At 34.8% G+C, this 13,056-nt stretch overlaps 1 protein-coding gene across 2 annotated transcripts in view; it reads left to right on the top strand.

Annotated features, from left to right (window-relative positions):
- The window catches only part of STIM2 (stromal interaction molecule 2), a 163,354-nt gene that overhangs the window by 131,966 nt on the left and 18,332 nt on the right, over positions 1-13,056 (top strand). The window contains exons 5-11 of one of the 2 annotated variants that reach the window (XM_003258559.3): positions 2,551-2,666; positions 5,536-5,713; positions 6,241-6,418; positions 10,869-11,036; positions 11,319-11,342; positions 11,763-11,863; positions 12,099-12,337. In XM_003258559.3, the coding sequence (XP_003258607.1) occupies positions 2,551-2,666; positions 5,536-5,713; positions 6,241-6,418; positions 10,869-11,036; positions 11,319-11,342; positions 11,763-11,863; positions 12,099-12,337 (1,004 nt within the window). The remainder of the gene's footprint in view (positions 1-2,550; positions 2,667-5,535; positions 5,714-6,240; positions 6,419-10,868; positions 11,037-11,318; positions 11,343-11,762; positions 11,864-12,098; positions 12,338-13,056) is intronic. The other variant, XM_003258557.3, reaches the window with a different exon arrangement.

The following is a 13,056-nucleotide window of genomic DNA, read 5'->3' as shown; positions in this document are numbered from 1 at the left end:
GTTCATGGTACAACTAGATGCTCGAAAGAAGACAAAAATCAAATAAAATACAGTTATTTTAATTAAAACAAGTTCTTAAATTAAAACAGAGTCGAACATTAAAATGAGATTAGAATATTTTAATTTATATATGTTGCCCTGGGTATGAGGAACAATAGGAATTTTCTTGTTGCCTTTTGAGAAACTTCTTTATATGACAACAACATGAAATAAAATAGGCTAATCTGTGTTTTGACAATTGGTGTTATAGCTACTCATTTCTTTTGGTTAAGTAAAGATGATCAGAGATGCTTCCAATTCTGGTAAAATTGTGACATCACACACTTGTCAAGATCAGCTCCTTAAATAGTGAACATGTTACTATAGAAAAACATTATAAGTTCAGTTTTCAGGTCAGCCCATTGGAATCTTTTTTAGTGGAGGAGAAAGGAAAACAGTAAACTCTTCCCTAAGCCCCTGTTATATAGTAATGGAAATTAGATGAGTCAACTTAAAGGGGCAATATCAATTAATTTCAATTATTATGTAAAGTTCCAGAGCTCTTTATATGGTATCTGTAGACATAAGAGCTAGTTACAAGAATGTATAAGAAAATGTATTACATATTCTAGATGGTTGGCCTACAATAGTCCATTATGATGTTTCTTTTCTGTGACATTAAAACCCTTTACATCTACTAAAGGTAGCCAAAACTATGTTTTCTGTTGGCTGTAGTGGTTATCTTAAACCTTTCACTGTGTTTTCTATACTCTGTAATTCTTACTACCAAACATTATACTAAGGCTCTCTTCACCCGACACATACCACCTCATTTCTTTCAGGCCTATGTGGCCTTCCCTGACACCCTTACCCACTCAGGTGGAATCATTTTTATCTCTGGACTCATATTGAATCTTGCATAAAATTTTGTTATATATTTTTTACTACATCTCATTGTCTTTCTTAGTCTATTGACAGTTTGCTATTCATGCATCCATCCATCCATACGTTCATTCAGCTATTACACAAACATTTATCAAGCTTCTACTTTTGGCAAGTACTACATTAGGCTTTGGGGATACGGAGATAAGACATAGTCATTGCCTTCATGCATTTTGATAAGTGTCATGTTAAAGGTGTAAGGGAAGCATTATAGGAAAGTACCTGTGGAGAAGATAAAGGAAGGCATTTTAGAGAGGGAATGTTAGAGTTCTTCGCTCTTTAAGGTTTTATAGATGCCTCATAGGAGTTCCTGTAATTTCTGCATACTTAGAGAGTACTGATATCTTTCTATACAAAGTGTAGTGTTTCAGAGTAGTCTTTGGAATCGTACATATTTGGGTTTGAATCGTTGCCTTACCTATTACTAATTATGTAACCTTAGTCAAGTTACTCAACCTCTCACAAGTATCTTCACCTATAAAATGGAAATACTATTATAAGGTTTTCTTGAGTATTAAGTCATTGGTACAGGACCCAACATGTATTATATGCCTGTATTTATTGTCATTGTTATTATTATTAGACTTTGTGTAATGAAATCTTCACTAGCATCATACTTGGTTGTTAAGAAATCTTAGTTGAATACTGGGCTGCTTGTATTTACAGTCCATACTAAAGTGATTTTATTTCCTTATTTTACCTGTGCCTCCTACATGCTTTCTTCATAGCTAATAAAATGGTTTAGTACTTCTTCTTATATAAGTTCCTCTACCTACCTACCTCAATCCATGAAGGCTTTTTATTTCCCACTTGTGACTTCAGTGTACTTTGTTCAATTTTTAAACAGTTAAACGTGAGAATGTTAAAGGTACAGATTTTTTGATAACTTTTAAAGAAAATCAGTATGATCTAAATTGAAAACTAAATTGTTTTTTAAGGTCTGCTATAGATGTTACTTATGGTTTTATTATCCTTTGTGAAAGGATAATAAATGACAGAAGTAATTAATGATTATAAAATATTTTCAACTTTAGGCTGGGCATGGTGGCTCATGCCTGTAATCTCAGCACTTTGGGAAGCCGAGGCAGGCGGATCATGAGGTCAGGAGATCGAGACCATCCTGGCCAACATGGTGAAACCCCATCTCTACTAAAAATACAAAAAATTACCCAGGCATGGTGGCATGTGTCCGTAGTCCCAGCTACTCGGGAGGCTGAGGCAGGAGAATTGCTTGAACCCGGGAGGCAGAGGTTGCAGAGAGCTGAGATCAAACCACTGCACTCCAGCCTGGGTGACAGAGTGAGACTCTGTCTCAAAAAAAAAAAAAAAATTTTTCAACTTTGTAAATTTCTAAATTATAGTAAGTCATAACAGAAAGTAACCTTAGAAAACCAAAACTTTTTCAATGTAGCTACTAAATTATTAACATACAGGAGTCTTCCTACAGCTAAGTTTGCACTGAAGAAGTTTTTGAAACATGTAACAAATTATTAAATCATACATGGATGAGCTCCAACAGTGATCATCAGTAATATGTAAAGTATTAAATGTGTTGCTCAAATATTTAAATTTGTATACTAGAAATATTTTCATTTAATATATATATGTGTGTGTTTTTCAAATAAACAGGATAGCAGTGCATGAGCCTTCATTTATGATCTCCCAGTTGAAAATCAGTGACCGGAGTCACAGACAAAAGCTTCAGCTCAAGGCATTGGATGTGGTTTTGTTTGGACCTCTAACACGTTAGTATTCTCTCTCACTCAGAGGATGATGTAAAAGAATATCCTGATCATCTCTGTGTTATTTAAGGAAAGAGAAAAATAAGATAGTAGGCCTCTAAGAAGAATCATCTATTACCTGTGAAAGAAGTATAATAATATCTTAAAAGATTTATAGGATGGGATTTTCTGTCACTGAAACATGAGTGTGAAATTTTCAAAGCTGGTTACTAATGTAAGAAGTTATATATAAAAAACTATATTTAGCTGTTAATTTAGGATTTTTAGATTTAAAACTATGGATCTTTGGAAGAGTTTTAATGTTGATGTTACTGTAATGGGATATTCACTGAGGAATCTCTTAAAAAATAATACAGTCTAACCATCTTGATGGCGTGAAGCAGTAGAGCCTAAAATTTCACTAAACACCAAGAAAAGGGTTTTTTAGATATAGATGGAAAGCAAAGACTCACTTGAAGCTTTGTAAATTAACAAACTCTACTGGCAGGAGCAAGAAGTAGAAAATGTTATTTGATTGTTTTGAAGAGAAACATTTGAGAAAGTGTTATGCAATATCTGTAAAGAAAATAAACCTTGTATTTATTTACTTTGACAGGAATATTTTTTCCCCAGAAGAGAAGTTTAATATGTTTGTTTTATTTAATTTCAAATTTTTCAGAAAGCTTTGGGAGAAAGTGTTTGAAAAGTACACCTTTTAAAGGAATTATGTTTTTTTTTTTTAGTCAAAAAAATAACAAAATTAATACAAGAAAAGTGGCTTCCACAAGTTATAAAGTAGGAAACTAATGTTTATTCTCCCTGTATTCTTGGAGTTAGGAGATTTTCAGGTTTCTATGATACCATCTTGGGAATGGCCCTTCTAAAAAAGGGTAACTAGAATTGGTTGAATAGATTTCATGACTTTACTGGTGGTTCTTTTTTGGCTTGGGCTAAAAGAGCAGCTGGTGAAACAGCTGGAACTCCCCATATGAGAGTTGGTGGAAATGCACTGTTGGTGGAAATTACAAACCCTAGGAAATAGAACACTGCTGAAATGCCGAGCGTTCCATAGAGATGATGCCCTTTCCAACCTTTTCCTTGTCCTCACTTCCAGACTGAATCCATTGGGGGATTATCTTCTGTGGGATTCTGTCCAATTTTTCTCATGTGAGTGATTGGTAAAAATAGGAATTAAAGTATAGAATTTGTTTCTATTTACAACTTGATCAGGAATACTCATATTTTATTAATCTTGGAACTAACCCCTTTCTAAGCCCCCAAAATTATATTGCCAAGTCATTTGAAAAGAAATCAAACTAGTCTTAAAAAAGATTGTAAACAAATATTTAAATAAACCAATTAAAAAGTTAATGATTTTAAATATGTTTGTCTTAGAATGATTGAGTGAATGTGCCCCGTAGTCAGAACACTTATGTTAGATTTATTTTAAAAACCAGCATTGTCAAATGAACAGAGACACATTTTAAAGGAGTTTTTTAAAAATCTTTTCCAGTCTGTAGTGCTTATTATTGAGTGTGGGACCTTATTTATCTATTTATTGTTATTTATGGTCAGAGAATAGGGCTCACAGTTGAAGGAGAACGTGAATTGAACATCTCAGTGTGAGGCAGAAATAAAAAGTGCTTTTGAGATTGTAGCTTTCAGCAGTACATTTCTTCCACTACAGGTGGAAGGATGAGGGTGTACACTCTGGCAATATGGAGAACTGAGAGTCACTGACATAGGGCATGCTACATATCACACTACACAAACATAGCCAAACCCCGGACTTGTCAGCCTAGGAACTTCTGTAGAACTCTTTATGTCACCAAACTTCAAAATATGTTTCTGTTGGAGGCCTGGGTATTTAGGCAGTTTTTCACTGTGAGCTGTATCTCTGTGGAGCATTAAAATAATATATTAGCTATCATTGTGTCTCTGTTCCAGAGAGCCCCGTGGAAATTAGTGTGTACTGACTGGGCTAAATCAAGAAATCTGAATAGTGATTTCTGTGTTTTGTATCACTGAAGGCAGTAGGCCCTGGCTCCTCACTCTTTGTTTCAGACATAAGGCTGGGGGTTAACATCATGCCAGTAACCCCCATATCTCTGGCATATAGACACTTAAAATTGAATAATCGTTATTACTATTTAACCCAGGCTTTATCAGCCTTGGCACTAGTCACTCTTTGGGCTGGAGGATAGTTCCTGGATAAGTCTTTGTTTTCAGCAGAAGGGGACACAGGGAGGAGGTTGTCTTGCGCACTGTAGGGTGTTGAGCAATACTTCTGGCGTCTGCCCACTAGGTGCCAGTAACCACTCCCCCAAGTTGAGACAACCCAAAATTGTCAAATGTCTGCTAGGGGTGGGTGAGGAATTATCACCAGCCTTGAGAACCACTGATTAACCTAACCTAATTAGTTATATAGCTGCCTCCTTGGGGAAAATACATTTTGGTGAGTGATCAGGTTTGTAAGTGTGACAGAAACATGACAGCTGCCTGGCTTGACTAAAGGAAGGGAGTTGGGATGATGGTGGTGATACTTTTGATGACTCCCTTCACCCCACAGAGGACCATTCTGGCAGCATATGATTGGAGGTGCTGTTGCTTTTTCAAGGGTCCCCATGACTTTGGCCACTCCTTCTCCCACCAGCAGGGGCGTGGTGTGTCTGTATGGGTTTACCTCTGCCCTTCTACAAGTCTAGTATATCAAAGAGTTACAAGAAGCACAGTCATTATTTGAAGAAAGAATTTTAAAAGGCTAGAGCTTGTGCATGGGAAAGAGAGCTCCAATTTTTGGTTTTGTTTTAGATACTACTTAAAAAGTGCCTTTTTGTATTGAGGCACTGTCATACTCAAAGATTAATTTAATCATCTGTAATTCTCTTAATAGGCCCACCTCATAACTGGATGAAAGATTTTATCCTCACAGTTTCTATAGTAATTGGTGTTGGAGGGTGCTGGTTTGCTTATACGCAGAATAAGACATCAAAAGAACATGTTGCAAAAATGATGAAAGATTTAGAGAGCTTACAAACTGCAGAGCAAAGTCTAATGGACTTACAAGAGAGGTAAGTTCAGAAAAATCATAACTCATTTATGTAGGCAAATACAATTTGTAAAAAAAGTAATATGGGCATATGCTTAAACACATTTAGGTTATTATACACATCAGGAATATATGCATATTTGATTTCACATTTTTAGAAAAGTATACTTTTATAATTACAGATTTATTATAAATGTGTATACTTGAGAATAAATGAGTAGAAGAACAGTGGAGGTAAGTCAAATATAGTGGAATTAGATGTGTAGTTAAGTTTTATTTTTAACTTGATTTAAATAATTAGGAATTTTTGAAAAGCTTTTTGCGGAAGAGCATTTCCCTGCTTTTCCTGTCATTTGAGCCCAGGATAACCAAAATAGCTGTATAGTAAGTTGCCTGATATTTTTATTAACCAAATTTAAGGCTAATGAAAAATGCTATGATTTCTGATTGAAATATGTATTTAATTGCTTGACACAGTATTCATTATTTTGTAAAAAAAATAAAACTGGAAATTTTTGTGAGGAATTTTTATTTTTATTGTTCTATAAGGCTTGAAAAGGCACAGGAAGAAAACAGAAATGTTGCTGTAGAAAAGCAAAATTTAGAGCGCAAAATGATGGATGAAATCAATTATGCAAAGGAGGAGGCTTGTCGGCTGAGAGAGCTAAGGGAGGGAGCTGAATGTGAATTGAGTAGACGTCAGTATGCAGAACAGGAATTGGAACAGGTATTTACATTAAAAAAAAATCACTTGTAAAGATATTAACATTGCCACTCTGAGGAGCCAGGTCCTGTTTTTCTTCAGTTTTCTACATTTAGTTCCATTGTGTACTGTTCCTCAGTTGATAAAAGAATCATTTGTTTATGTTGTTAGCATTGATCAAAGTTCATATAGCAAAATAACACAGTAGTAACTGAAAGATAGTTACCATCATGTTCACTCATTCATGAAATCTTACCTTGCCATCTTCATTGTCTTGAGTAAATTTAAGGTGTTTGTTTAACATCTGTAATATGTTTAAGTTTCTGACTATAATGTAGTAAGATAAAGTATATCTAATTTTGAACTTCTCTGCAAAGGTAAAGGATTTCTATTAAACATTCATTTCAATCCTGTTAAATAGTTTTAGAACATAATCTGCTGAAAGTTCTGAAGCTCCTCTCCAATACCTGTTTCTCCTGTTCAGTTACTTAAGATAGAATATAGGCATTTAGGCATTGCACAGAGTCCTTTGGAGAAGGTGAGGTGCTGGCAGAATTTAATTATAGACAGATGCATTAGTTTCCTGTTCCCACTGTAAAAAAAAAAAAAGGCACAAACTTAGTGGTTTAAATAAACAGAAATTTATCATCGTAAAGTTCTGGAGGTCAGAGTGAGTTGAGGCGAGCCTGCAGGACTGTGTTCCCTCTGCAGGCCGTAGGGGAGGACGTCTTTCCTTTCCTTGCCTCCTCCACTGGTAAAGGCCACCCACATTTCTCAGCTCATGGCCCCTTCGTCTGTCTTCAAAGCGCATCATTCCAGCCTCTACTTCTGTGGTCTCATCTCCTCCTTCTGACTTTGATGCTTTCTTTACTGATAATGAAACCGAAGAACAAAATGAGGATCATAAAACTTGCTCAAAATTAGAGGTGACTCAGTTATAAAGCAGGGGCAAGAACTTAGATGTTCTGCCTCCACTTCATTTTATGCGCTGTTGCTTCCTTCTTAATAGAGTGCTAAATAAGAAATGCAAATTAAGTGATGAATGACTTAAGATCAACTCATGAGAAAATATGCACTGTGCATTACTGTTTCCTTCAAGATTGTCATTTTATGAGAATATGTCTGACTGAACACAGCCATCTTTTTTATAACTGTTAACCACTCCTTCTGTCACACCCCCAGATGTCTGTTTTTTGGAGCTCTTCCGTCTAAGGACTCTTAGATGTATTTTACAGTCATGCCCCATTCAACTAACAAACCATATCAGCACAGAATGTAGCAAAGAATCAGGGAGTTGACAAAAAAGGCCTAGTCGAAATCATACTGTATCCGAGAAGTGGGTACTATGCCCTTTGCACTCCTGTAAGAACTCCCTGCCTTTTTCCACCAAGACGTCCAACTCTCGGTTTGTTCTGGTATATTTCTGTCTTTCTAAACTTTGTACATAAAAAGGAGCGAATCAGAAAACAGTAGTTTGGAATTCTTCTACAGAGATATAAACTGATGGTAGTACTTCACAGGTGACTGCCTCACAGTGAGGGAGAAGAGACAATATAAAAAAAGGGCCCAAGAATTATGGACATTCTAACTTGAAGCTTTGGGAGAGAGACCATGCACACCTCAGTAGACCCCGAAGTTACCAAAATATGATGTATTGGTATTATTGGTATGAATAATCTCATTAGATCCTGGGTCAATAAAAGGTGGCTTAAAGGAAGGAAATTGGTATTTTAAAAAGAACACTGTCTGGCATGATTACATTAATAAGAAACACAATTTTCTGAGGGCTTACTGTGTGCCAGCAGTGTATGCTACACACATTGCCAGTGGTTTGCTCATAAATTTTAATACTCACAACACATAGGTATTATCTTCATTTACAAATGAGCTGTGTAGAGAGGCCAGATAAGTTATTTGCCTTGGGTTACACAGCTATTAACTGGTAAAGGCAAGATTTTGCATGTCATATTCCAAAGTCTGTGTCTTCTTATACTGCTATTAAAAGCTTTGCTTGTAGAAATAAGTTTAACTGAGAAATGACGTATAATATGACATAACCCACAATTCCACGTAGTTCAAGGAATTACTGTATTTTGTTTGGAGAATAATCAACATAAATTTAGAAGTCAGGAAAATCTGGTATGTTTTTTATGTAGTGTTATTTTTCCTAGAACAGAGACTTTGGGTGACTAATAGTACTGCTTTATATTTTGTGTGATTTAAGTAGTTTTCACCAATTAGTTTCTTAGAAAAAGTCTCAGGAAGCCTTTAATCAGGGCAAGTGATAATACCCTTATTATACGTGAGACAATAAGCCTTAGGAACTTACTGAAGGTTACAGAGATGATAAATAATACACTTGGGTCTAAAAACCAAGTTTTCAGATGTTTAGGCTGTTTTTGTGACATCATGTTTTTACTTACTGTTGTTTTATTCCTAAGATACAAAAATCATGTAAATAACTATTACATTTTAAACAGTTATATATTGTTTGCAAAAGCTGTTTATTACTCAGTTTTTTTCTGTGTTCATTCCCCTATAAACAACAATGTGATTTAAACTAAGGGTTGGGATTTAGATGAAATGAAACATTTATGAGTAATAGCAGAGAAAACAGTTAAATAGTTGCCACTATTGGAAGGTCAGACTTTCCACAAGTTTGAGTCATTGTTTGGCAATCAATCTAAACATTGTTCAGCTTCAATTTATGCTAAAAATATATAAGTAGTTTTTATGTTAAATGTGTTTCCTTTGAGCTCTTTTAGGGGAAATACACTTATGGAAATATTAAGAAAAATCTATGATTAAAGAGAGTAACTTGAATGAATTTTGAGATTCTCTGTATAATTCCTTGAACGTGAAAATTGTATAGAAATTTTAGTTTTAAAATCTTCTGAGAAGAAGGGCTTGCGGACTTACATTTTGTGATATTATGCAGGTCTGCATGAAGCTGAGCTTAAATTTTATCTCCCTGAGAGATTAGCAGGGACGCCACACAGCTTACCCAACTGACTCATTAAACACAGTATTGTCCCAAGCCATTGCAGTTAGTTATGTAGGCAGATGTTGCTTGGGATTCGTTTGCAGTGAGTTAGTGCTCTTCCCCTTACTTTAATGTGTCTTTTTGAACTGTCACCTAGTGTTGCATTGTGAATTTTGTTTTTAATTTTGGAATCTTAAAATATATTTTTCTACACAATTGTTTGTTTTCACACTAACTGACAGCTGTTCTATTTCTTTATCAGAAGTTTGTGTATAGTACTCTTGTTGGTTTATTCTGGCACACTATAAAGTTTATTCAAATAAGTTGGGTTTGTTCAGATCAAACATTCCTTTGGTCTTCAGTGTCCTTAGTTAGCTTTGGGGAAAATTAATCTGTGGGGTGGTGCTCGACACGCAGGATGCTCCATAGTCGCTCGTAGCTTTGCCTCAAGGTCTTGAGTGTGAGTGTATGTGTACAGTTTCATAATTACATCCTGTATCTTTATACATCTTTAGTTTGAAAGCTCTTGCTAGTTTTTAAGTAAATCATTCCAAGAATGAATTATCTATTCGTTCTGTGTCTTTCCTTAGTGAAGCTTTCCTTATGGTACTTTTTCTTAGCACTTATCAACTAACCACCAAGCATTTTTGTTTTTTCTTTACTTATTGTCTGTCTCCATTAAAGGGCAGGTGGAAGAAATACTATGACATGCTTATAGTGAAGACTATGCATAGTTTCTCATGAGAAAAATCAAGTAGCCTCTCACTCAGAATCTGTTTTCTCAAAATCTGTACATGCTCTGCAGATGTTCACTTAGCTACTTTCTGGTGTATTCAAAGCAGTGAATTATGTAGCAGAAGTGGTAAAACAGACAATAATAGGCAGATATACTTGGAAACAGTAAGAAATAACTGGCCATAAAGAAGATGTCATGAAAAACTACAGAAAAATACAATTTTAAAAAAATGAGTATATAGTGAAGGAGCTACAGTAGGCTCTTCTGGAAACATTAGGAGTAGAACGTGTACCCACTCAATTTTGGACACTTCTTTATATAATACTTCATAAATGAAATATGCATTATGGGAAAATGTGATCAGTTTTAATTTGTATATACCCTTGATTTTTTTTCTCCCTCAGTGGAGTCTGGTTTTCATAACGTACAAAACTAAATATTGCAGCTTAAGATATAAATAAGCCCTCTCTACCCTCCTTGACTTCACAATTTTGCTTAGTGGATTTAAGATGCACTTGAAGCTCAGCCTTAATTTTTTTTTTTTTTTTTTTTTTTGAGATGGAGTCTCGCTCTGTTGTCAGCCTTAATTTTAATGCTAGAAATCTATTGTATTTAGACTTTGCAGTTTAAAACGATGTTTATAAAGAGCATAATTAAAATAGCTTTTTCTTTTAGTTTGGGTTCTAAAAAATATTTTAATCCTTCCTTCCTCCCTCCCTCTCTCCTTTCCTGCCTCCTTCCTTTCCTTCTTCCAGGTTCGCATGGCTCTGAAAAAGGCCGAAAAAGAATTTGAACTGAGAAGCAGTTGGTCTGTTCCAGATGCACTTCAGAAATGGCTTCAGTTAACACATGAAGTAGAAGTGCAATACTACAATATTAAAAGACAAAACGCTGAAATGCAGCTAGCTATTGCTAAAGATGAGGTACTCTCTTGTATTTCAAAGTTTACTAAATTTGTTTCTTAGGCTGCATTCTTAGAGGGATTACTCAACTGGGATACACAGATCTGAATAAAAGTTTTATTATTACAGATTCTTTTTTCAAACTGGAATTTATTGTGTAAATAGACTCTAGTAATCATAAGCTTTAAATTAAAATTACTGCATTTGGAGAAGTGTATACTTTTCAAAGTGACCTTAGTGTTTTAAACATTATTCTTTTTTATCATTATCATAAAAGTTTTATACAGAGCTTTTTTCCTCTAGGTTGCTGCTTCATATCTGATTCAGGTTAGTAGTTACTGGAAATTAATTTTGACACTTAAATTGTGTGGAATGAGAATAAGTCGTAATCTGAATTCTAGCAAAAAAATTTAAAAGCTTAGTTCACTCACTAGCACCATTGTAGTATGATATAGTTAATGTTTTTCTGTTACTTTTAGTACAAGATTCGGGCCTTCCTGAACCATAGAAATAAGAGAAAAATTCTCCAGAATAAAGTTTTGAATTACATCGATTGGCTTAGGAAAGCACGTTTTCTCCTCGTCTGTTTTCTTTTTTGGAATGCAGAGATATCTTGGCTAGTAATTCTCTACTGGTTTATGATTGCTAATATATTCAAAACCAAAATAAGCTTTATTATGTTATATATACAAAAATGTCTGTATTTTTTTCAAACCTAGCCCTTATTTAGTCCTTTTCGGTTTCTAGGCAGAAAAAATTAAAAAGAAGAGAAGCACAGTCTTTGGGACTCTGCACGTCGCACACAGCTCCTCCCTGGATGAGGTAGACCACAAAATTCTGGAAGCAAAGTAAGAATGTTGTTTTCGCTTTTATTTGCTTTATTGTTTATTGTGTTAAAATGGGTAATTTGTAAACAATTTGTATTTATCATTTATATAATTACATAATTTACATTAGTTTTAAGAGTGGGTATTTCTTCTTGAAATTAGTTAATTGCCATGGTCTGTTCATGTATTGCCTTTTTTCAGTGCCATATTAAAGACCTTTTGATGCAGTAAGTAATTTCTTTATTGGCTTTTCCAGGAAAGCTCTCTCTGAGTTGACAACTTGTTTACGAGAACGACTTTTTCGCTGGCAACAAATTGAGAAGATCTGTGGCTTTCAGATAGCCCATAACTCAGGACTTCCCAGCCTGACCTCTTCCCTTTATTCTGATCACAGCTGGGTGGTGATGCCCAGAGTCTCCATTCCACCCTATCCAATTGCTGGAGGAGTTGATGACTTAGATGAAGACACACCTCCAATAGTGTCACAATTTCCCGGTAAGTGGCAAGTTCAACAAAAGGTGTTGGTACAGGTTTCAAAGTAATTTTCTCCCATGTCCTTTTAGGAATCATGTGCTTCGAAATCTATGAGAAAAAATTTGGTTTATCCTTCATTTTCTCTTTCTTTTTGTTAGTAATTTAAATATTTACTATTTGAGAATACCATATGAAATGCATATATGAATACTTTGTCTATGTATATTTATATTATATATTTATACACACACTTTAAAGAAATCTGAATGCTTTATAAATTTGATTATTAAATGTTTATTTGAGCAACTGTTACATCTAACGTTATATTGTTGAATATAAGACTTTTTTTTAAAACATTGCTTGTAATTAAATTGAAATGAGGAGTCACATAAAAACATAATTGACAGTAAAGATAGCACCCTATAAATGCCAAATCAGTGTAGGAATGAAGTGCTGAGCTTTCAGGGAAAATATCCTTTCAAATGGCCGCTTAATGTATAGTAGAAATAAAAATTAGGGGAAGATCTTGGAAACAGGGATTTGAATCCTAGCTCTACCACTAACTAACTCTAGGTATGTACTTGTATTATTTTGCTGGTTTTACTTCCCTGGTTTGACGGCAGTTAATGGAAGGAGAGTGAGGCGGCACTCAACTCTTAAAGGAGGCAGGAAGAGTGGACAGATTGTAAATACAGCAAAACTAGAAGTGTTTGACTGCATTCATTTCACTTGCTCCACAC

The sequence above is a fragment of the Nomascus leucogenys genome, chromosome 20, assembly GCF_006542625.1.
Source record: "Nomascus leucogenys isolate Asia chromosome 20, Asia_NLE_v1, whole genome shotgun sequence".
NCBI lineage: Eukaryota > Metazoa > Chordata > Mammalia > Primates > Hylobatidae > Nomascus > Nomascus leucogenys.
This window is presented reverse-complemented; position numbering and strand designations above follow the sequence as displayed.